Source organism: Scleropages formosus, chromosome 8 (genome assembly GCF_900964775.1).
Source record: "Scleropages formosus chromosome 8, fSclFor1.1, whole genome shotgun sequence".
Classification (NCBI taxonomy): Eukaryota; Metazoa; Chordata; class Actinopteri; order Osteoglossiformes; family Osteoglossidae; genus Scleropages; species Scleropages formosus.
Window position 1 is genome coordinate 23,013,033 of NC_041813.1, and position 26,055 is coordinate 23,039,087.

The following is a 26,055-nucleotide window of genomic DNA, read 5'->3' on the forward strand; positions in this document are numbered from 1 at the left end:
ATAGAATAGAAGGGCTGGGCCCATCATTAGAGATTATGAAACTACAAAGGACAGGCAGGTTCTCTCACATGTGCATTCACTTGAGTTCAAGTCCAGATGTTTAGGTTCCCAGGGCCTGGGGTCAAGAATGCCATCTTGCGTTTTAGAGAGCCCTAAACCTCCCTGAAAGAGGCATATGTTTGACTGTGATGGGCCCAATTACAGATGAAGTTGTGGCAACACTGAGGGCCAGAATTAGACAAAGTCCAAATTAGACAAAGCCCAGACGCCAGCTCCCTCCCGGTGACCTTAAGCGTTCTGAGGTAGAAGAATGCGACCACCAACAGGAGCCAGGAGCGGTACCACCTGTCATGATGTGCCAGGGGGGCAAGGAGCACCGCTGGTCTGACAGATAACTGGGATTATTACATCATATCATTACCACAGGCATCGTCAAGGTCGACACCAGAGAATGGGACATTGTCTCAGTGAAGCTTCCCATTAAAAAGTCACTTTCAGAAGCCTTAAAATAATATCTGCACTGTTTTCTACAGCACCTGGACAAGGGCGTAGGGCAACACCTTGAGAGGAGTGACATTCCGCATGGGTACTGAACTCTGTTGGGGTCTAACAGACAGATAAAGCAACCTGGACAAATGGTTTATAATCACAGCTTAAGTAAAAGTAAAAGCAAAAGCAACATGCATGCAGTGAAATACCCTGAGTGAGATGTTTGCATCAGTCTACACACACACAGACCTTTTGGTCTCTAATTAAAGGCTTAATATTTTATTGTTAACTTCAGTAAAAACATCGGAACAGCAGGAGGGCTCAACTCACTATTCTGTCAGGAGGCAGAATGGTTCAAAAGTTAAAATTCTGTTCACATCGCAGGCAAATTTTCTGTTTAGCTCTACACTGAAGTTATAAGTTAATATCTCAATAATGAAAATGTATTGCAGTAGCAGAACAAGAAGAGTTTTAGAAACTCCACAAAAATGTATTCCTTGAAAATAACATTGAAACAAAAAAGCACCGATAATCATCAGTGACGTATAGTTTGATCTACACGCAAATAGAAACATGCGCTAGACCTAAAATACCACCTTTTCAACGGCTGTATGCCTATGCCTGTGGGCAGGTGTGAGTGCACATGTGGGTTTGTGCTGGTGTGAGCAAATGTGCATGCAAACTTCTGAACAAAGTCCTTAATGTTTCACTGAAGAACGGGCATCGTCCCTCTTCATCCTCTGGCTTTCTTCAGAAGTTTCTGCAACAAAAAAATTTATCCAAAAATATCAAAAATTATTCCCCCTCCCCCTTAGACTTGCCGCTGCCTTTCACTTCTCTATCCTAGATTTGCTTTACTCCTCCACATTCACCATCAACATTTCATTTTTCTTCTCTGCCTCTAAAATCAGTTTATTATTCCTAGCTCAACCTGTTCTAAGAATTCTGTATTTACGTATCTTCTAACAAATGAGTAACTTGTCTGTTCTTTTCCAAAATGGTCATCACAAGACTGTCTTTTTAAATGAAACAACCAGTCCATTTTGAACTGATTTCTGCACAACTACACCAGCGTGAGCGAGCGAGGCTCTGTTCCGAATTACCTTTTAATCAAATAAGCTTCCTTCATTATAAAATAAACTTTGTGTTCATTTCAACCGGCCGGATGTCTGCTTAGTGTTATCGTGGCTTATTTATACTTGGAATATCACACTGTTTAAATCTTTACAGCCCAAGACCCCTATTGCAGTCGACATCAGCTACCAGTGACCAATTGTGTTTGTGTGCGTGTTCGCGTCAGCTTACGAACACCAAATGCGTTTTCTTTCATATGCATGTTATCTGGCAACTGCTGCAAGTTTGTCTGTGCATATAAGTACACATCTGTGTCAGCGCAAGCAAGCATGAGTGCAGTGCATATAAGTAGCACATCGAGGTATGCGTGTGCACTTAGAAGTTCACACACAGATGCTCTCTGTGTACGATTAAATACCAACAACCAACGGTGTGCATATGGCCACATACTCAACAGTATGGCTTAGCGCATCAGTTTCTGTTGCACAGCACTGTTCTGCAAGGCCTTTAAAGGCACGAAGGAAGTATATGATCTACAATTTTTCAAGCATTGCAAGTAGAAGAGTGAGAAGGGCAAGGTCAGGTATTGGCCAAATTCTCCAGGAAGTAACTACTCATGTAAGAATTACTATATTCAACCAGATGCAGCATATAGAGCTAAGAAAGAAGCATATGACTAAGCTGTAATGAGGCCACACCTGCTCACGTGGTACAAATACACTTTCATTAGAGCAGCAAACCTGAAACACTTTGCAGAAATACATTCCTTAACAGCAAGTCTTGTTCTTTGTGAATTAAACATAAGCAAAACAAATATGAACAGAAATGACATTAACCTCCACCAAACCTAAATCAGCTAAAATTACCTGAAGTATTACATGCTCCACATATAAAAGTTCAAGGAATGAAACTTGAAAGTATGTGTGGACTGAATGTGAGGTGCTCTGCCACCCCGGAATTACCCAGAAAGCCCCTCCCCCCATGTCAATGACTGCTGCGCAAGCTGCTGAGGAGGGACTTTCGCTCTATAGCTAACATCTGTTAGCAATGCACCCTGATTAAATGAATATGCACTAGAAACTTGACCGCCCCCTTGAACATGGGAGCCCCCTGCCCAGGAATGCACTGCCATTTAAAGTGCAGCATTCTTGGACCCTGAGCTCAGAGAACTGGACGCCGAGCTTAATAATGATTTTAACGGTCATGTCAAAGCCTGGGACATCCAAAGCTGCTCCCTAGCTCTTTAACCGAGACATTTTTCATAAAATAAACAAACAAGGGACTATCTGAACAACACGCTCAGGTGAGCAAGTGTGCAGACCACAAGCCAATGTAAAAATTACCTTGGAGACTGCTTTGATGTGTCTAGCCTTGATGGTGGCCATTTTCTCCTCAAAGGCTTTGGCCCTGGTCTCCTCTGCAAGACAGCGCAGGAAGAGCAGCACACTCAGCTGCACCTGAAAGCAGGAAGACATTAAGTTCAACAGTGTGCAGCTGTGTAGGTGTAAAACTCATCTGCACCAGAATTGCTGAACACACCACTCAGACTCAACTCGTACTTCCTGCATCCACACATCACGTTCAGAGATGATTTCAGATGGAAATCACATCACCAACATCCTTAATTAGGCATCACCATAACAGCACTTATTGATGCACCCATGGTAGAAAAAAATGAAGCCTTTACAGAGGGAAAGCTAAAACAGAGAGCTAGTAGTGGTCAAAGGGGGAGTGAAGAGAAGGGACTCTAGAACATTGCTGAGCTGTGATAGCCAAAGAGAATGTATCATTCTGTCAGTTAATTCAAATTTTCTGCTCATCATTTGCTCTTCTTCATCTTTTCTACATGTCGTAAGTTTATGTGTTGAGATGTCTACAAAAATATACATCTCCAGAGTTAAGCAAGACGGTAGAGCTGTTTTCTGTTGAGGTTCTGTTTCTGCATGCTCTGCCAATTCACCCGTTAGAAGTTTGAGGATGTTAACACTAGAACAAGTCATGGAGTAAGCGCAGAGATGCAGACTGCTGCAGAGCTGGAACAGGATCCCTCTTCTACAGAACAAGGAGGCATCCAATTAGAACATGAGCATAACATCCTCATGGAGACGGGTCCAAGTCAGCTGTTACTGTTCAACGTACTAAGGGCTCATTGGGGGAAATGTAGTAGGTGCACGGCAGCACAACAGTCACTACAACTAATTGCCTCTGCTTTAAATATTTTCTAAGAAAACAAAAAATTGTATACCAACATTAAAACCTCATCCCAACTGTAAAACATGGAGGATGGAGCGTAATGGTGTGGGGCTGCTTTGCTGCTTCAGAGTCTTGATGGCTCACAATCATTGAGGGACCAAAGAATTCCAGGCTGTACCAAGAAAATTCTACAGCAGATGGTCAGAGCATCTGACTTAGGTCTATAAACTAAAAAGGAGATGGGTCATGGAACTTGCCAATGATCCAAAACATGGCTGTGGAGTAACATAAAGCAGGCCGTTCAAGCCAGACATGCCAAAAATATATATTTGAGGTATAAAAAATTTGTATAGAGGAATGAGCCAAATTACCCCCTAACCTTTTTTGCAGGTATAATCTGCAGCTAAAGAAAGCATTTGGTTCAGGTTATACATGCCAATAAAGAAGATCCCAGTAATTACTACACATAAAGGGTTCACACATCCTTTTTCCATCAATGACATTCATTGTTTAAACCATTTGTTCAATAAAAATACAGCCAAGTAAAACGTAAATCGTTAAGACGAAGAACGTATTTTTGGAACCATTCGTGCAGATCTCCACAAAATTTCTGAGAACTGCATCTTATTAAAAAAAGGTTTACATATGTAAATATTCAGCATACCTGAATTTAGTGCAGTGGTATATTTAAGACAGGGAAACTAGTGGGGACTGAAACAGACTGCAGTTCAAAGCCTTGTCATTCTACCTGAACCTGCTGAAGGAAGCTAATGAACAGTAAACAAAATGTTCATATGGTGAAATGTGACAAATTAACTATACTTTCGAATCATGGGTCTCTGAAGGCTCTCCATCTGTTGATGTAATGCACTAATTGTATTATTCCTCGATATGTATGTCGCAGTGGAGAAAAGCATCTGCAAAATCAATAAATGTAATTTTTGTGAATAATGCTGTGCATCCAGTTTCCAGATTCAAGACCACAATAAGACATTTATAACAGAAAGCAAGTTTAAATCTATGTAAATTATTTTTAAGGGGAACAAAGGGAAATGGCTAAGCCTCCAAGGTTGGAGTGCGATCTGACTGAATGCTATATTTTTACTACTTCTGCAGACAAAAGCAACCCTTTACTGTCCAAATTTTATATGAACAGCCTTTGGTACCAGTCAGTAAGCGGCAACAAACACGGCCACTGGCCACAACTTGTTTTGCTTCTCTTAAAGAGGGAAATAATAGTATTACTACAGAAATGCCACCCAATTACAGGGGGCAAGTCTCTCACTAAAGTTCTCAAGACCTTAGCTGTGCTGGCTGGTCAGGGTAAATTAATAAATCAGCATCAATATGCTGAGAACTTTGATCTTCAGTGAAGGAAGGAAACCAAAGTTTTTTTTTATAAGAAGCATCTGCCAAGAGTGACAATATTACTTATGCGGTAGGTGAAAAACACAGATTAACATTTTAAAAGGCTGTTAGCTGTGTATGCTTAGAGTTCAGCGAGTTTCCCTTGTCTAGTTAGGGCCTTCCCCCCTATTTTTTTGTGAAAATTAAGTACTTTTATACTGTTAAATACTACAGATTCCTCCAATATTTGCATTTCATTTCATAGTCTTGTCCCTAAAATGACTAAATAAAAGGGGAGGTGGAGTATGAATAAGAATATGCAGTCTTCACACACAAATTTAAGAACAAGTAATATAAACTCACACAAAAAGGCATTGCAGGTGCCAAAGTTTTTCCTTCTTCTGAAATCATCCTTTAACAGTGTGGGAACACCTGTCTGGCGAATCCTAGCATAGCTGCAGTTTACAAGTTCCTGGTTTGGGTTGTAAATACTTAACTGTCATCACCTGAAGAGTCCGCAAGTTCATGATTGTTTTACATTATTTTATGAGTATGCCAGGTGATTACAACCACTCTTAATCCAATATGCACATTTTTTAAAAAAGTATTCTCTGCTCTAAACAAAAGTGAGAAAAACTAAACTTATTGTTGCGTGCAAGCAATTATGCAGTTCTGAAACAATAAACAACCCCAAGCACTGCTGTAAGTAACAGTGAGCGAATCTATGTTGTGATTACAGAACAGAGCCAGTGGTAACGGGTCACACTGGTTTGTTGTTTCTTTCAGTGTCTGTGACCTTGGGGGCAGAGACCCAGGAGTTTCTGGGGGTTGGGGAGAGACTGTATGTCCCAGACACATTCAAGGCTTCCACACAGGATGCAGTTGATTATTTTTATGCTCAATCAACCATCAAACACTGTGCAAGCTATACCAGTTTAGCAGGAAAACAAAAGCAAGCTCTCGCAAATTCTTACGTGGCCCTCAGGCTGTAACAACCGAAGCAGCCAGCCAGCCAGGTCCTCGAGCCTCATGGTGACATAACCCATCTCTCCAACTTGACCAATCAGCTGTAAAACATTTATAGTGGAGTGCTCTCTTATAGCTGGAGGATTGACATGGCATGAAAAGCCAAAGCATTAAATGAATAGTACATACTGTATAATAACCATGTTTATGAGAAAAGATATGAAACAGTAAAATAAGTGTTCTAGCATTTAAAATTTTGTAATTATGTAACTGAATACCATCCTTGCCCATTTTCAATCTTCTACACTTTTTAAATCACAGAGATTCTGAGGGGGTATCATGACTCACCCAGTGTAACACTACGAAACTCAGCTGGAGTCATGACTTCAGAAGCACTTCACTTACATAGAAATCCTTTTTTTGCTTATTTGTGATCCTAAAAAAAAAATCTAAGATTGGTTGCTTAAAGCTGAGATAGTCCAAATCAAATGTCTCTAAGATGTGACTGCACTGTACAACTACTGGACATATTCTATGCTTGATAAGAAAAAATAAGCTAAGGAAGGTTTAAAAAGCACGCCCCAAATTCCAGTGTATCCTCACACAAGACTGCAGAGAAGGGACAGTTGTTCTGGACCAGTTAATTATGCTACCTTACCAAAAAACCCAGAAGTTAGGATAACTTTGGAGCTCTCCAATTAATGTAAAATAATTTGAATTTATTAAAAAACACTTCCCAATATCTACAGACATTTAGCTACAGAAACGGGAAGCTGCATATTTCTGATAATCCCTTGAAAAATGAGAATCCTGAACTAAACTGTGAATCTACTACATACTGTGACAAGTGTCATTTTACCATATCTTCAGTACTCTTCAAAAACTTTTGCAATTTTGGTAGCAGACTCTCCTTCAAGGCATCTCCCCCACCTGAGAAACTCCAACTTACAAACACATTAAATACAGCTTATTACTGTAAGAGCATCTGCTTTAATTCAACTTACGACCTACAAATATGCATATAACAATTCTAAGGTCATACAAACAGAAATAAAAGTTTCTGAAAACTGAACTGACAGTGTTGTCAAAGGATATAACCTTCATTTCAAAACAGGTTTAAAGGTCTTGTGGCAAAAAGCATCTGTTCTGACCTCAGTCATTTGTGGGTTTCTTCCCAGTAGAGTCAAAAGAAATGAGATGACCCATTAAAACTCATGTTCAACCCAATGATTATGCGTTTCTAAATGTGTCAGTATAACCAGTATTTCTGAGAAACTAAGCAGACATAACTTCCTCATGCAAGAAGGTACCTAATTGATCTTTCAGGCATCCATCAACCAATAAAAACACGCACAATTCTGTGAACACACAACCTCCAAATCCAGAAGCTACTGTGGTTCTCTCATTAACTGCATTTTGAGACAACCACTTCAAATTCCCGTAACACTGAAGTGGCTAATGGCTAGTTTTGGTCTAGGAAAAGTAGACTCAACTTACAACTTACCACTTTAAAGAGGAAACAGAAATTAGAATATTATTTTCATCATCTGTGCATCACCCACAATTCAAATGGTTTATTCATACAATCACTCAGCAATGGGGTACACTGTGAATTCAATTCAGCCACATCCTAGCAGCCTCAAAATAGTAAACACATGCCAGGAGTGCATGCTGCTTTGATGGTGAGGATGGTGTGTGTGGGAATACATGTACATGTGTGTACACAGTATTCCCACTGATCATTAGAGACCACTTATAAGGCTTGGTTTCAAAGTTGGAGAGACCATTTAATCATGAGACACAAAGTGCTCTTGCTGTAATTATGACTCAGCCTTCAGTCATAAACATGAACATAACTACTTTAACAGAAGCTACAGACCCATCTCCGATTTCTTACACACATCAGTCAGTGTTACTTGCCGTCACTGTAATAATCATTGGCCGTTAGAAAAATTCTCGCATCCAATGTGGAGACATCAGGAAAGGTAGTGTTTAGGATCACTACTATGTAGTCTGAGGGTTCTCCAATTGAAATCCCACTCTTGCTGTACTACTCTTGATCAAAGCACTTGCCATAAATTGATACAGTAAGTAATCAATACTGTAAGTCACCTAGGTAAAATGTCTGATACGTAAACAGTACTTGTTTAATACTTCTCAATTCATTATACTGAGAGAAGTAGTGTTCTCAGAATAAAAAATTTTTTGCTGTGTTAAAGCAGTGTCGCACATATGTCAACTAATTCATTTAATTCAGTCATTATTAATAATCAATTTTTAAATGCAGGATGGTCAGAGTCTGAAGCCTATCCTAGAAGGACAAGGGCAGGAGGTGGGGTAAACCCTGAAAAGGATGTCAGTCTATCATTGGGCAACCACACACTTATTCACTCACATACACACACATCAAGAACAATTTAGTACGATCACTTAAGATACCTCTTGACATTGGTGTATGAAAATAAAACTGAAGGAAACCAATCTGAACACTGAGGACATCCAAACTCTACACAATGAGTGAACCACTGTAAGTAGCGTATCTAGTGCATGTCAACTTGGTGAGTAAGGTGTGTGGGCTGATAACACTAGTGTTCATTTAGTCACTGTCAAGAAGAGTGCCTGCTAAATTAATAAATGTAAAATGTACATGTGTGGAAGGGTATTGAACCAAGGCTATATCACAGGAGCTGGGAGGCATCCATGCTCCCCGGTGTGCCCCCATGACACCCAGACTATGCAAGTACATGCTGAAGAGACAGAAGCAATTCCATGATGAAATGACAGTAGTAGCAGCAGCAATGACAAGAATAACACTTTATATTTAAAAAAAAAAAAGCACAGTAACAACAACAATCAGCAAACTATGCTATGGGCCATAGTATGGCTCAAGGGATCCAGTGGCTAAAAAATTAACTGTGGCAGTTGCATTTATCATAATAATCATCATGCCCATGCCATGGTGGCGGTTATAAGTAATTCCGTCACAACTGCTGGGCGTATCTTTATCTCAGGTGGTGCCTCATCCATCTACGCAAGTCTTAGTTAACATATCCACACTGTGTTAAGTCAACAGTGTAGGCCGCACTAATAACACAATTTTGACAGACCTTCTTACGTCCGTCGTACAACGACGATACAATTCCACTAGCAGTACAACACAGTTCTTCTCGTGGTCATAAAACATAATGATATTATCTTGTACTAGTTAACACCCGATTAGCTCTTTAAGTTATTGGTAATTGGGGTCAGTGTGAGTGTGTCAGCAGCTCAACGCAGAATCTATCTTACGACGCCGCCGCTACCGACAGACAGACAGACAGACAGACACAGTCTCCGTCAAACTTCAAAGTTTCTCTTTCTCCACAACTTAGACTCACCATTAAATCTGCGTTTGTGCCAATTCGAATGTGTGCTTTCTTCTTCATGACAGACTTTAAGAAGTTTTTGGGAGCTTTCTTCAACATTTCTACAAACCACCCAAACACGCTAAAGTTACTGACGGTTGAATAAGAACCACTTCGCCTCTTTTCAAATTCAATTTACCGCTCATTTCACTTCCGTCTCTTAGTAATGACGTTTAAGACGCTTGAATATGATGTCATTCCAATAACCCTTTTCTTTTCCCTTTTTCTACTGTTTTATTCAAAACACATATTTTAAAACATTACCTTTATATCTCGTTTATGTCGATACTATATTTACAATATATGATAAATACAGTGCTTTGACATGTTATGTTCATATAACGTATTTTATGGTAATGTCACGTCAAACTTACGAAATCGCGATTAATGACAAAACTATAATACGTCATGTTCATAAAAGTACTGGAAAAAAACATTAATCCACCTACACTCTCTTTTTATTAGTTAAGGGTACTTGTTGTATTGCGGTTGCGATTTAGTTTATTTGAAAAGGGCACGCATTTATTTATTTATTTATTTATTCAGTGTTTCACACAGCGGGCTGTTCTCATCCAACGTTTAATTCATAACATATGTAATAGCATAATTGTATTATTGCTACATTAAAGAGGCCTTACTGATGTACTTTTTAAACTTGAGCACAACAAATGTGAACCACTTACATGATATGAATAAAACATCAAAGCTCCTTCCCTGAAACATGTGTGAGGAAATTATTATTAATCTATATTTAAACAGGAAGTAATAAAGTTTCTAAATATGTGCGTTGCGATCATTTAAATAGGCGACACAGTAACATGAAAAATATTTTCAATAAGAAGCTCAGACTCAAGTTAGATTTCTGCTGCTAAAAAAAAACTTGAGTTAATGGAAAAGCGTAAAAAGTGCACTTGAAAGCTTCATTTTCTCTATAGATTGATGTTACAGAATTAAAAAGAAATTGGCTGAACTTGTCCATCCTGGCAGTAAGACAGCATCACTGTAAATAAACTACGTATAAATGATGCACATTCAACCCTTTCTCCATAAAGTGAACTCAGTTTCGGTCAATTTCAGCATCATTACGCATTTGCGATGATTTGCAGCTTATTTCAGTTACATTTTACACCTGACAATAAAGAAAAACAGGCCTTCTCTGAAAGCTGATTAGTTCATTTTTACAGGAGCGTAGGGGTGGATGGGAGTAGCGCAAGCAGACAAGTTAACTTCTATTTAGTATTATTTCTTGAACTCCCTAATATGAAGTATTTCAAACATCTGCAAGGCATCTGTAGAATTAAAAATAAATGTATAAATAACATGTAGCTGAATTCCAGCCAACATTCTGAGTCCATTTTAATGGCACGTTTTATGGTTTTTTAGCATTTCCCCTGGCTTTGGGTGGATTTTAAATGAAAAAGCATAGCCTCAAGGCTTATACATCATATTTACCAATAATAACATTATTCTGCATAATTTGTTTCGTTGGTTTATTTTCATCAATTACAGAGGTTGAAAGAATAATAACGCCATGCCCATGTTTTCAGCGTATAAATATTCACTTAGGCATGAAAAACCATGGGGATCGAAAAGTTTCTAACTGAATGCTGTGAAACTCGAAGAGAATGGAAGCCTGCCTGTTTCATGAGCTGTTTTGTCAATGGCGGTGACTTAAAAATGGCTCTGTGACCCTAGACGCATCCGAAAGGATTTGCCAATGGCATTTACGCCTATCTGAAGTTACCCTGAATAATAAGCGTGGTGGAAGGCCATTATTGCGAGGCAACAATTAGAGGTTTATGTTCTCTTTGTTTTTCATGCGACTCGATGTTTTACTGGCCAACAGAAAAGAGAGACCTGCCTTTTAATGAGGGCAATTCAAGGCTGCACATGGAATCCCATATTGTGACTGAAAGGTTACAGAAATGTTTTTAAATAGTCTGAGTCTAGTTTAAAAAGAAGCAGATTTTGACTGAGTTTGTGGTTCAAGAGAGCGCTCGCCAGTGTTTGACACTACTATGGAAAATGAAGATCTGAAGGGTTGAAGAGTTTTATTGTTTCGCTCAGCTGTCTCTCAAAAGCCATGAAGTTAATACATTTATCCGAAGGTTGAGCTGTAAGGAAGTCTCTATCAGCTCTTTCAGGAAAACCAATCGTTTTCTTGTTCTCTTCATGCTGTCATTAATTTTGTGAATTTGCACATTGCATTAAAAATGTTAAAATGCAATCTAAAATAACAAAAGGCTTTTAATTATGAAATATATTAAGAAATGTGTTTTTGGTTGAGGATTTCTCAAGTTATAATCGTTATCTTTACATTCTGTGTATTTGTTGCAATTATTTAAAGTTCATGGACAATAAACTCCAGATAATTCTATGAACACATTTTAAAGCACATTCTTAAATTCTTTTCATAATTTCTACATTAAGGCAACAAAGGAAACACTTTGGTACTTTTTGTGCTAACAGAATCCTATTTTTCCACTCCGTAATAGGATCAAAGCCACTTTCTACATCATTAACTTACATGTACTTCTGCAAAAGCACAGTTTAATAAGGCTTTTAAACTACAGTCTCCTTGTGCAGTTTTCACCGTATAACAACTTTGCTTATTAAAGCTTAATAACTCCCATCCACCCAAGTCTTCAGGTTTTTCTACTTCAAATCCTTATACTGAGATCTGATTTTTACAAATCATGTAACACTTCCAATAACATTATTGTACAGAATTTCCTATTTTGCCCTTTGCTGAATGAAACCAATTATTCTTCAGGCCATATTGTGATAACTTGTTCATCGAAAAACTACTTCTCACGTGCTACCATTTCGCTTCGGGGTCGCGGCGAACCAGAGACTAACCAGGCAACGCAGGGCGCAAGCCTGGAGGGGGAGAGGACACATCCAAGACGGGACCACCCAGTACATCCTGACTGAAATACCAACATTTAGACAGACAGAGTAGGCTTGTTCTGTAATCCCTGAAAACTTCCAGTAATGATCAGGTGGAAACATTTTACCTATGCATTAAAAAGTCACAAGCTGTAGTTTTGCTCAGTACATTTACTTGTCAAGCTGTAGTGTTATATGTGTCTCATCTGAGCACACGATGATATAGCACACACACAGTCTGAAACCTCTTGCTCCGTACAGGGTCGCAGGGAGCCAGAGCCTAACCCAGCAACACAGGGCGTAAGGCTAGAGGGGAAGTGGACACACCCAGGATGGGACGCCAGTCTGTCGCAAGGCACCCCAAGCAGGACTCAAACCCCAGACCCACCGGAGCGCAGGACCCGGTCCAACCCACTGCGCCACTGCACCACCGCGCTCCCTTATGATACGGCATGTGTGGTTTATTAGACCCATAAATGCTGGGGTTTTAGGGTTTGTTCTCATAGTCTAGTCTAGACCAGAGTAAATTTATCAAAAATAAATGAGCATTTTTTGAGATGTGAATAGAGGTGTGGAGAAGGCATATGATGGATTTATTGCAAGTGCTGAGATGTGCCCATATGTGGTCCTGCTAGAATGTACGGATGTGTGAAATGTACTGTATGCCATTATGGCTCTTAGCCGGAGCAAAAGAGAAAGGCTTCCCATTAAGACCAAACAATACAAATCTTCTATTTAGAATTTATACATTAACATTTAAGAAATAAACTTCAGAGCCTTCTATTATGAATTTTCTTCATTTGCCTGGAAGATGTTTTCATTCCACTTTTTTCTTTCATACAGAATTTATTTTACCATACTGAATATATTTAGGACTCGGGGGTGTGGTGGCGCAGTGGGTTGGACCGCAGTCCTGCTGTCTGGTGGGTCTGGGGTTCGAGTCCCGCTTGGGGTGCCTTGCGACGGACTGGCGTCCCGTCCTGGGTGTGTCCCCTCCCCCTCTGGCCTTACGCCCTGTGTTGCCGGGTAGGCTCCGGTTCCCCGTGACCCCGTATGGGGCAAGCGGTTCTGAAATATATTTAGGTTAAGAACTGCAACCCTGTGTTTGCTTACAGTTACTGTGATGTTTTCTTGAAGATGATATAAGGATCAGCTGAATGTGTATTGTGTGTTTGGAATGGGCTCCAGTGGTGTAAAGTATAGTGTCATTAAACTGTCCTTCTAAAGGAATTAAAAAATAACCTTCTGGCTCATGATACTGTCTGGTTTGTACCATGAGTAGAAAGGGTTCATGTTACCCCTACCTTCCCTCTCCTCGTCATGATGGTGTCATATCTCCGTTAGTTTCTAAACTCTGGGCCAGGTACAGCGGTGGTCTCGGAATCTCCGGTCTCGTCTGAAACATATGTTCTTTTCAAAATTTCTCCTTTCTGAGTATTGTACATCCACAATATGGTGCACCAAAAATGCCAGCACAACAGCTTGCTGCTGCCCACCAAGCGATACATGACATTTAGCAGTGTGACTGAGAACTTTAAAGTCATGTTCACCAAGTTTTCCCTAATATCATCCTTCCAATTTAACACTGATTCTATCATTAGAATTATATTTCCTGCCTAATACAGTGTCAACGATGAGGTCTTTAGGACAAAAATGACTCATTTCTTAACATCGGCTCTGGAAGCTGCCGGAAAGTTCCTATAGGGCGCATGGAAGATGTGCGACATCCTTCACTCGAATCAGTTTGTGGTGAAATGCGGGAAAGCATGTCACGAATTCATCACAGATCATCCAGATAGCAGTGTATTGCACAATGGACGCGATGCTGAAGTTCATGCAGCAACTCCCCCCTCCGACACCGTGATTCGATTAAACAGATGAGTTCCGTTAATCTGAATCAGAGGACAAATGTCTTCCAAGAAGTCTGTATGTTCCCTAACTTCGCATGTCCCTTGACGTCGTGCGTCACAGATGATTCATGGCCGGCCACTAATTTGTTCATTGGTAACGTGCTGAATTTCAAAATGTTCGGCTCCTACATATCCTGTGGAAAGTGGTGTCGGTATGATGGTATCATAAGTTTAGTGGCGGGGGGATGTTTTTTCCGATGTGTGTGGCGGAAAGAAAGCCTTACTCCGGAGATACGGTCGTATAGACGTTTCGGCTTGGCACCTGTCCAGGACAACCTCACACTGGAAAATTTGACGCAAACCAGCGTAGATGAAAATTCAAAACTGGCTTCGGACCACGGGTGACCGGTACCTTACGCATGCTGCCGGCCACGCGCACGTACACCCTAGTCCCCATTCTCTCCACCTTCGACAGCCTCCGAAACCTGGTTTGGGAGATTCGACAGGGACTCTGAGGTACGGCAAGGGAATTTTCCGTGACTCCCCATGGCCTTGCCGCCGTACGCTGCCAGACACTGACCGCTATCTCACGGTACTGACCGCTGCCTTCTGCTGCTCCCCTGACCACAGCTGAGCAGTGATCTTCATTCTTGCTCCTCTGACTGTGCGAGAAAACTGCAAAAACCAGCTTTCCCCTCTCCCACCATCCGTCCCAGGACGAAACCTGACATCCCGGCTAGAGATAAGAGTAGGTCAGCGCACCCATGCTGAGCTCCAGCAATGTAGGGGGAGGCCCCGGCTGGCACTGCGTCCTCCGCCCGCACTTACTCCTCCTCAGGTTTTCACGCTGCTTCTTATCAAACCTGAGGGCTTCATGAGAGAAAAGTGTCGGGGGGACGGTTTCACAGCGTTCGCAACATTCTTCCCCTCACAGCCAGTTCCCTGCCTTTGTCTGATTTAACGTTTTAGGTAACAGTGACTGAGGAGGGTGGGGTGGGGTGGGGTCTGGGGTTCAAGTCCCGCTTTGGGTGCCTTGTGATGGACGGGCGTGCCGTCCAGGGTGTTTCCCCTCCCCCCTTAGGCTTGCGCCCCGCATTTGCGGGATAGGCTCCGGCTCGCCGCGACCCCGCTCGGGACAAGCGGTTGTTGACGTTGGTTGGTTACTAGAAGTGACCGGAATTCTCCGTCCCCTAAAAAAAAAAACTGCCAAATCAGCTTCACTATAAAAGCGTGCCGCAAGCGGATGTGTTTATGCCTGCGTGAGTGTGTTTGTGGGCCTGTTTGCATGTTTGTCCCGAAAGCCCTCTGGAAAGTACACAGCGGCTTAACTGCAAGTCTCCCCACGCAGCATTTGAACAAAAATCATTATTGCCCGCTGTGGCATGCAGGAGTCCCGTCACGGCCACTTCCAACATCACTGGACGCACCTGACGCATGAGGATGAGGAGGGGCGATGCTGGTAAAATGGGTGTCGGAGGGCGGGAAGCATCACGCAGCAGAACTCAGTGCGATGCGGGCGAAAATGCTGCCCAAATATTCCGGATCTTTCTTTTTTTTAAACATATCCATGTTTCATTTATTGCACTCTTTAATTTATTTATTTTTTTAACAATTTTAAGAAAAAACATTCTGCAAACCCACGTCACATCTGGTCACTCCCTGAACGTGCCACACCCACAGCCACCTTTTAGAGTGCAGTTTTGATTGTAATGTTGCTTGCGAAAAATTAATAAAACAAGGTTACACTGACATGCAGCAGCATCATGTTCAGGGTGTATCCTGCTGAGCCTTATTTTAGATTCAAGTGAAATCGACACACACACACACAGTCTGAACCGCTTGTACCATACAGGGTCACTTGGAACCGGAGCCTAACCCGGCAACACAGGGCGCAAGGCCGGAGGGGGAGGGGACACACCCAGGATGGGATGCCAGGCCATCGGGAGGCACCCCAGGCGGGACTCGAGCCCCAGACCCACCGGAGAGCAGGACCCGGTCCAACACACTGGACTATCGCGCCCCCTCTCAAGTGAAATAGTATTTTTTATTTATTATTGCTGGGTCTACATTTTTTACAGAACCAAAGTAATTCATAAGAGGAGGGGCATATGTATTATTCAGCTTTGACTGACTGCAACTTGGTGGTAAAAGTGACTTTGGAGTCACAAATGGAGCTGCGAACAGACCCAGACCCAGCTGTGTGTGGAAGTGTATCCTGATTACAGGTACTTTACCTTCCCCTGCTGGGTGTATCTGAGCTTTAATATCATCCGCGACCCGTTGGGAAGCGTCTCCGCGAGCTGCGCTCTCAACTGGGAAACCCTGTGACTGCAGAACAAAGAAAGGTCCTTCAGAAACAAAGGGACGCAGGTTTAAGAACAACATACAGCTGTCAAAGCTCTGAAAAATGCTTCTCCAGAATGGAACAATTATCATGTAAAGGGAAATAAACAACTGTGCAGTCAAGGGAAAGCCTGTTTAATTCATTCAGCTCCATTCACGTATACATAGAGCCCCCCCCCACACACACACTCTCACACTCACTCACATTTTCTGTGTCCTACATCTTTGAGAACCAGCGCTTTAGAGCACGTATTGTCAGTCTGATTCTTTACTACGGTAAAGCATACACCATGGCTATGAAGGTATTTAACACAAACGTGTGTAAACACTGAAGGAGGCCTGAGACTGGCACACATTTGCGTTCAACTTTCATATCGTAATAAATACGCCCACAGTTGTGAGCGCTGTCCTATGCATACTTTATTTTAATGATCCTCAGAGGATCGACCACCCGCTGCAGTAACATTTTTTTCAGCAGTTGTGATGAGCGTGTATTATTTCTTTATGTATTTCATTTTTATTTCAAGTGTAGCAGGTTATACGCACATTATACTGACAAATGATCCAAAATCGAAATTTTATCGATTCTTGATTTTGGCTCTGACGTGGTGGAATGAGCTCCCTCTGTCCTTCGGAACTGCTGAATCCCATTCGGCGATCGGTGTGCCAAAACCCATCTTTTTCAGAGCCGCTTCTCTCCTTATGTCCCAACGGCTCCGAAAATCTCCTCCAGATGAAGTGCATCCCCACCGTCACTACCTCCCCTCTTATGGTCTGCATTCAGCACCTGACTCGCTCTTCCGGACGTGAGATCAGACACAGGCTCAAATGAGAGCGCCAAGAGTTCCGTGAGAATAACCTGCGTTTGCGAGAAGATCAGATTTGAGGACTATCGCAACATCAGGTGCTCCCTCAGATAAATAAGGAAACCCAAAGGTTTGCATCTACCTCGGTCCGAGATCAGGCCGAAACTCTGTTCCGGCTTCTGAACTTCTGTTCCGCTGACACTTCTCAGATCTGCTATCAAGTAGATGTATCTCTGAAATCCGGCGTCAGAATGTTATTTAGCAACAGCTAACACTATCCGAGACCACAAGGGCTGCAGCAGAGCAGAGCAGAGCAGAGTTGGTGAGAAATGGCATTGGTGAAGGTCAGGTCATTGCTCCCAGGTCACTATGGATGATGGAGTACGCTTGTCATTAACGCACGAGCCGGATACACTAGGGCTAGGGTTTGAAGCGCCCCACGCTCTCGTCGCCCCTGGTGCCGCAAGGCTATCTTGGGACCCGCGGAGCCAGAGGGAGGTGAACCAGAGGCAAGATAGCCAAACACAGCTGCACAATCGTACAGAACTGTAGAACTCCTACAGTAAGGGTGGGGTGGGAGTCAGAGGTCAAGAGCTGGGTAATCAGTCTTAGTGACCTGCATGAACGGGAAAATAAAACTGATTTACTCTGTACTCCAGTGCATCAAAGTGTCTCACTATTTAGCATCGAAATTTAATTTAAAAAAAAATAAAAGTGGGATTTTGAAGAACGACGGCATAAAATACAAAGCGTGAGACGTTTTTATTTTGTTTTTTTTTAAGCGGTAATGCCATTTTATACACGAGTCTATTGCCCCAACAGCGTGTGGTGGAAAAGGTCATTTATGATTGCTATGCATGGGGAGTAAGAGGGAGGCAGGGAGAGATGATGTGTGTTATGTGTTGTTTGTGTGAGAGAGGGCAACCAAGTGTGTCGGTGTGCGTGCGTGCGTGCGTGCGTGCGTGCACGTAAATGAATGAGAAACAGAGAGTCTGATTGGCTGGTTGGCAGTGCCATGTACTCGGCTGCTGCGAAAGAGAGGGTCTCTCGGTGGGGGGGGGGTTGCTGTTATTCAATCGCACTGGGTCTGCAGGGGGGGCACAGTGATAACAATGCAGTGGCTCAGTTCGCTCCAGTCAACAACTCCTGCCTGACTCCAATTAGCTACAGGGCATGGGGGTGAGGGGGGTGAATGGGCAGGGGAGTGGAGGGGGGGCACTGAACGGGAGGCCTTTAAACCTTGCTCGACCTATCCGATCCCCACGCTCCCCCGAGGGACTCCTCTCAGCCTGCTGCCGGCCCACCTGGTCAGCTTCCCAGCTGTTTAAATATCCCTGCCGAGGTGAGCAGTCCTATCTGAACGTGAACCGCACTTACCCTGGTAATCGCTTCGCCCCCCTGCGGTCATGGCCCTTAATCCTAAATCCCCCCTACCCTACTGCGATGCATCAGTGAAGAGGCAGTGCTGGGATCCCGTAGCCCAGAACAGGGGCGGCACTCAGTTACATTCCTCCGTGCCACCTCCATCTACCCTCTCAAGGTGCGCTAAGGACAGCTCCTTTGTACTAGAAATGACTACCAGAGCATCCTTTGAAGCTCACCCATTTAAATGGACATGGTAGAACCTAGCGGTCATGTGACAGGAATCTTGCCTATGGCTGAGTTAATAAGTACTATCACCTTCACACTCCCCATGTGCTGTCATGCGTTACTCAACCATAGACAATAGAAGATAGCAGTGTCTCCAGTACTATCCAAACACACTGCGACCCCGACCCACAACCTCCGACCCCTATGGGTAACTGGGGAGTTTCACCAGCTCTACCAGCTGCCCACCGAGTATAATACTTGATAAGTCACAAATGACACATATTGTGAAATGGGAGGCAGCAGGTGGCCCCGCAGCGAGGAGTCGATGCCTTTGGGCTCAGAGGCTGCAGGTCCGAATCCAACCCCGTTACGTAGTGTGCCCACAGTCGCTACTTACCCGGAACCGGTACAGTTAAAATGAAAATAAATAAATGCGAATACTTCCAGAAATTTGAAGCTGAATATTATAAACGAGTTAAATGGTGTACCATTAAAATGTAGGTAAGGGGGCGCGGCGGGTTGGACCGGGTCCTGCTCTCCGGTGGGTCTGAGGTTCGAGTCCCGCTTGGGGTGCCTTGCGACGGACCGGCATCCCGTCCTGGGTGCGTCCCCTCCCCCTCTGGCCTTACGCCCCGTGTTGCCGGGTTAGGCTCCGGTTCCCCCGCGACCCCTCTTGGGACAGGCGGTTCGGATGATGTGTGCGTGATGTGTAAAATGTAGGTAGCGCTGACGCCTTACCGCAGCTGAGCTGTGCTGAGTTTGGATGTCTGTGTGGAGCTCCTCTGGGTACTCTGTTTTCCGCCCACATTCCAAGGTCCTTTGTGGGTTTTTGTCTGCTAAATGAATAAATACAAATGTAAAAATTGAGTGCGCGCTTTCCAGTTCTGTCTTGCATAATTGTACTGATGCTGTCCAGTCAGGGCTAGCCACATTAAAGCTGGAGTCTGTCTGCTGGATTGATGAGGGGGGACATTTGAGATGCATGCCCCAGCCCCGTCCCTGAGGGTCCACTGCACACCCGTGTGAAAATCGCGCACCGCGGGAAGAACCTGGCTTTGTGCTCTGGATTAGGATCAGGTGAGCCTCTCGGGACGAGAGCCGCTCGGGGCAGCTTTGAAACACGGGAGTAGCAGGGATTAGATCGGTAGGGAGTCCCCGATACTGGTCACACGGTCTAGCAGAGTGGGCAATTGGGCTTATTTGGTGATGAGTGTGGGGGGAAAGGGGATGTCGAAGGGAGAGCAGAAAGGGTCACATGTGAGCAGAGAGGTGAGTGGCTGAGGGCCCCACGGAGCGAGGCAAAGGTGAGCGGGGTCAGTGTGCGAGCAGAGACGCGAAACGAAACGCAAGCAGCGTAAACACGCGAGAGGTAAGTGGACGGGAGAATCACTGCCTCTCCTCACACTATGGATACACATCAAAACAAACTGCTGAAAATCAGCCTAAGGCGAACAAGGAACACAGCAGGGCAAATACCAACGCTAGGTAAACGATTATTATAAACAAAACATCAACATAACCCATCTGAGTAATACAAAAACCATTGAAAGCACTGAGAGAACACAGCTCGACAGTTCTTAAGCACTTAAGATGCACACTATGTGCCCAGGGATGATGGGAAGGCTCCCCCTCGCACCGCTACATCTAGTAAATATGGTGTACGGTACATGGTGATGGGAGGTAGCTTTTAAACCTACTGTTGCACAACTAGCTATTGTGGAAGGAATGGATTCCAGTGGCGGAAAGTTTTTCCGGCAGATTCAGACAGGGATATATTGCCTCCCTCCATTAATAAAAAAAAAAACTAAATGCAAGTAAAGTCAAAACCCTAAAAAGAACTCTGACAGTTTAGCTGTCTGGGGGATCCTTTGTTGACTTGTCTTGCCTATATCCCACTCTCCATTCTTACCGTAAATGCTTTTAACAGCGTGAACAACGTACCGGTGTGTAATTATTATCTGAGTGAAAATACACCGGGTCTTGAGATTACGAACATTCGAGCTATGGATTTTTAGGGATATGATACATTTTTAATGGTTTTTAAATGTATTTTTAATTGTAGTTTTTGCTATTTTCAAAGTCCAGTCCGGTGAACATCGCTTGCATTTCCACATCCCAACACTAGTTGGCAGCAAAACGCACCCTAACAGAGAAGGAGGATCATGTGATAATTGGTTCTACATTTATATCTACATTGGTTCATTCAACCGACGCCGCTCTCCAAAGCGACGTACATCTCACAGAAAAATATAACGAATGCGTTACATCAACAGAAAGAGAGACTTCAGGGTGAGGAGTTCGGACATCCGGGAGGAATTCAGAACAGAGCCGATATTCCTCCGCGTCGAGAGGAGCCAGTTGAGTTGGTTCGGGCATCTGGTAAGGATGCCCCCTGGGCGTATACCAGGCACGGCCAACTGGGACGAAGCCCCGAGGTCGGCCCAGGACAGCCTGGGGAGTTCATATCTCCCAGTTGGCCTGGGAGCAGCTAGGGATGCCCCGGGTTGAGCCGGACGAAGTTGGGAGGGACAGGGATGTCTGGGCTTCTCTACTCTCCCTGTTACCACCACAACCCTAGTTGGGCAAATGGTCAGGAAAATGCATGAATGACTGAATGAATGAATGAATGAGACACTTGGAGAAAGAGAGTTTTCAATGGTCATTTTTGAATATAGATGAAATCGAATGGAATTACCGAGAATTTGAGCTGCTTTTGGCTCAACAGGACATTTATTTATGATGTTTCAACCTTTGCATTTGATGTCGCATTTCAAGCCCAGCACACCGGTAGACATATCTGGTTACTTGTTCCAGGTGCAGGCTGTATTCTCTTTCAGGACTGCCATGTTAGCACTCCGGTGGGGGGCTGTGGCTGTGTCAGCACCTCTCGACACCTAAGACCCGCTTCTGCTTGCCCTGAATGGGGGTTATGTAACTGTGAAAACGAGAAGGCCCTCTACAGCGCGCCCGTTTTTTGCTAACCTTCCTTTGACCTCCGCGGGGATCCTGTCCATCCATCCACGGCAGCGTCTGGGCACCTCCAGGGAGAGATTTTGAGCATCAGAACTGCCACAGCATGACAAACTGTACCAATGTACAGGTTATACTGTGTATTGCTGAAATACCTCACATACTGTATATTTTCCAGTACAGGACAACACTGCCGTAGCTTCAGCAGGTCGTTCCGCAGAATGGTGGTAGGTTGCCGTGATGATAAAATAGTCGGCTTTGTTTTCTTTAGTTCCCGATCGACCGTCTCCCCTGCTGAGCATTCCGGAGGATGGTCTCCATTGCTGTCGTCACATCATCCGTATCTGGGGTTTTTTCGACCGGTACCGGGAGAAAGGACCAAACACTCGGCACATACTTTTCCGAATTTAAGTGCATTGCCTGGTCAAATTAAGAGCCCTGTGGTACACATGTTTACAAATATTAATGTCTGATGGATTACGATAGAGAGATACCATATTATAATACAGTATCAAATTATGAGAGGGAGACTTTGCTGCAGTACGAAAGAAAAATGTGTTGTGATGTTGGATCATGCAATTTATATTTCAATTTATAACTCATCCAGCTGTTAAAAGGACTGCAGATGTACTTAATGCACATCTTTAAAGTAGCCATAGTTCAAGCATGAACCATAAAATGCATATCTTAGCAAGAGCCTAAAAGAGATTTATAAGTCGTAAAGCAATAGGACTGTGACAGTTTTGTAATTTGCTGCATGTGAAAATGGGAGCAAGCAGCTCCCACAAAAGACCAGGAGAGATTAATCTGTTCTTTGCTGCCTTGAAAAAATATGAACGAGCATGTATTATCCTTAGAGCAAAGCTGGACGGGCGGCTCTCGCAAGTCTGCTTCCCAGCACGGCGCAACACGACTGGAGGGTTGCTGTACATCGTTCACCTGGGAGGCCAAGGTTTCCCACCGATCTGGAGACGATCCGTCTGACGACCCGAGTGTGAAACTGGGAGATCCCACAGTAGTCCATCACGCATATTAGCTGTTGTGATTTTGAAATTTGTGCCTTTCTCCTGGTGAACATGCTGCTATGTACAGCCTCCAGATGCCTCAACGCACACAGAAGAAGCGGAAGTAATCTCTCTACGGTTATCGAAATTCTGATCTCACGAGATTTGGGTTACAAAAAAATCGACCTCCGTCCGGGCATCTACCCCCCTTTTCTAGCGCTCGTGAACAAGATCCCGAGAAACCCTTAACTACACTAAGAGTGACAGTTGTCCCCATCACCTGGAGAGAGCAACTCACTCTTTTACAGGACAGGACAATGACCGGATACTTGAAGGCGCCTATTTTCCATAGCAGCTTCATACTGGCAAACAAACCACTTGAGTGGACACACACGCACACACACACACACACACACACTGCTCCACTAAGGGCAGTTTACAGTGAGCAGTGCCGCCTGGAAACGCATCTTTAGCACCGGAACTACCCACTGCACCACTGTGCCATCCCAGAGTCAAATCTAACTGTGAAATAGTCGCACAGGATTAAAGGCTTAAAAAATGGAACAGAAATGACAGCAGCTTCAACAATCAAACTAAAGAAGCAAATAATTTAAGTGCTGCTGAAAGCTGCAGACTGGTAAAAGACTGTAATAATTAAACTGTTTAAAGGTGAGTAAACAGGCTTTGAAGAGACTGATTAACCCAACCGACGAACCAGCCTTCGGGCTCATGGCAGTTCACCGAGCTCACATAACACATTAACCAATATTAAACACAATATTTACCCTCGTCGGTTATATTGATCGACCCGAAAAGGCGAAACGATCTCGCCCCACGAAGCCCGCGACACACCGACGGCTCTTAACCTTTCGTTCGACGCACTCGGTGCCCTTTACGGCTTGTTCGACGTAGAGCTGTTGATAGGAGTGTTTGGATGACTACGGAACACACTGACATTACACATTCGCTTCCTTTTGCGGGCAGCCACTCGAACCGCTCGAGCACCCCGCCCCGCCGGCCCAGCGGGCCGAGCTCCAAGCCACAGTTCCGTCGCCGAGGGGCTCGCGAAGCCTGACATCCTATAAGAGTAAACCACATAGGCAGTCGCAATAACAAGCGGGCCACGCTTCGGGACGAAATCATCTAATGTTTACCATCCTATCCTTGGAGCTGAGCGGACGGCGCTTTCAAGACTAAGTAAATAAACGACATACGAAGCTCTGTTTGCGAGTGTTCCATCAGCACCCAGAAGATCCTCGAAGGTTCGCTTGTTTGTTGCGGCTAAACGCCGCCCTGGGGAACGTGGGAGAAGGAGAGGGGCGCTCGGGGACTCACGTTCGCCATTTCGGATGGACCGATCCTCCGGCCCGGGATCCGCACCCTTTGAAATTTAAGTCATCCCAGCGTTTCCGAAACCGTGAACAATTTTTTCCCTTTTTCCACTTGCCGAAGTGCCAGATTCCAGCCAGGAACCTGATGGTGCAGCAGAAACTAAGAGATGCTGAAGAGCACTGCTCACCACCTGGGCACAAAAAAGAGAAAGTGAAAGGAGACGGGGCGGCGGCGGTCGGGGGGGTTGAATAACAGCGAATGTACGATCATTTACAATCAGTCCAACAGCAGAGCAGTTGGAAGACCCACTAAACCATCACAACCCTTAGAGACAGTCAAGAAGAAATGTGTACAGTCTTATAATTAGTATAACCAAAGGATTTACACACACACACATTTTCAGAACCGCCTGTCCCTTACGGGGTCACGGGGAACCGGAGCCTACCCGGCAACACAGGGCGTAAGGCCGGAGGGGGAAGGGGACACACCCAGGACGGGACGCCAGTCCGCCGCAAGGCACCCCAAGCGGGACTTGAACCGCAGACCCACCGTAGAGCAGGACTGCGGTCCAACCCACTGCGCCACCGCACCCCCACACCAAAGGATTTACATTTCTCTAGAATCTTCTATTATTGTCGTCATCGCCGTTATTATTATTATCTGAACCCTACGGTCTTGTGACAGAGTGCTAGAAACTTTACAGAAAGTGCAGCTAATATTAATAAGGCTGTGAACGTTGTTGGCACCGCAGCAGAAGCGTCGCCCAAAAGCCTCCCGTGAACCTAGCCGGCGTTACGGTGGCCTGGTGCCTACGAGAAGATGTGCGTCCCAATACCTGCGGAACCCGATCCATCCCTGCGCACCAGCGAGAGCGCTACGCTCCTCCGCTGCAGGTGTCCGGTTCGTCCCCTTCGCGTCGGGCCCGGCATCCAAAGCCTATCGGTTCTCAATCTCGGGCCCGACGCGGTGGAACGAACTCCTGCCCCTCCAAACTGCTGGATCCCTTTCGGCAATCAAGACGGCTCTCAAAACACATCTCTTTTACACCCGTCTTCCTCCCAAGCTCCGGACCCCTTCACCTCCCGTCTAAGTTAGTCCATCACCACCGGCTTCTGTTTATCTACCTATTTTCCTATTCACGTACCACTGTCTATCGGTAGCTGCTGGGATTCGCGAGCTATGAAGAACAGCGATCCCGGACAAGCTGCGCTTCAGTAATCGTGCGTATGCATCTAAGCCCTCTGCCCGTCGTGGGATGCACTTTTGTTTACCCGGAGCTTTGGAGGGAAGTATCTGCCGAACGTAAACGTAAATGTATAATGGATCTGAAAGCGGTCGCATCCTCCTGCACGAGGAAACTGTTTCCTCGCGGATTCTGCGGAGGGGTCTTGCCGCGAGGAATGAAAGCCAGAGCGAGCCCTGTCACGGGCGTAGATCCCCGCCCCCCCAGCACGCTCGGCACTGGAACAATCAAGGCACGTCTTACAGAGGAACAAAGATAAACACAATTAGGGGCCAGGCTTTGGACAGGACCCAGGAGCACATCAAGATCCAAACTCCAAATCAAAGTCACCTAGAGCCCAGAACTGCTGCTTCTACACGAACATTTTCTCCCAGACCGCCCCGAACAGCTGACGAGTTCTCATCGCTCGTATACGTGGATAATGACGAGCAAGTACGCGAACGTTGGTCTCCGTGAACGTTTGGGACATCGCGCACGCCGCTCCTTCGTGGCCCTAATGGAGACAAATGGACGTCGCGACACTTGGAGCAGAAGAAAACAGCTGCTTCGCTGTTT

At 44.5% G+C, this 26,055-nt stretch overlaps 1 protein-coding gene across 2 annotated transcripts; it reads right to left on the reverse strand.

Annotated features, from left to right (window-relative positions):
* Positions 1-751: 751 nt before the first annotated feature.
* cenpw (centromere protein W) lies at positions 752-24,477 on the reverse strand. Of its 2 annotated transcripts, XM_018757083.2 has the most exons (5): positions 24,261-24,477; positions 21,934-22,265; positions 19,690-19,787; positions 2,907-3,020; positions 752-1,249 (listed from the first exon to the last, which is right to left on the reverse strand). In XM_018757083.2, the coding sequence occupies exons 2-5, from the start codon at positions 22,010-22,012 to the stop codon at positions 1,223-1,225; spliced, it is 318 nt and encodes a 105-aa protein (XP_018612599.1). In that variant the 5' UTR covers positions 22,013-22,265; positions 24,261-24,477; the 3' UTR covers positions 752-1,222. The 2 variants fall into 2 exon arrangements, with proteins under 2 accessions (XP_018612599.1, XP_018612600.1); XM_018757084.1 differs by lacking the exons at positions 19,690-19,787; positions 21,934-22,265; positions 24,261-24,477 and adding an exon at positions 9,447-9,622.
* Between the last annotated feature and the right edge of the window lie 1,578 nt (positions 24,478-26,055).

Excerpts from the sequence above, each read along its gene's own strand:
- cenpw (XM_018757083.2), bottom strand. The coding sequence starts at position 22,012 with ATGCTCAAAATCTCTCCCTGGAGGTGCCCAGACGCTGCCGTGGATGGA. Across the intron at positions 19,788-21,933 it reads CCCGCGGAGGTCAAAGGAAG|CAGACAAAAACCCACAAAGG; the intron begins GTTAGCAAAAAA and ends TTATTCATTTAG. Across the intron at positions 1,250-2,906 it reads ACATCAAAGCAGTCTCCAAG|AAACTTCTGAAGAAAGCCAG; the intron begins GTAATTTTTACA and ends TTTTTGTTGCAG.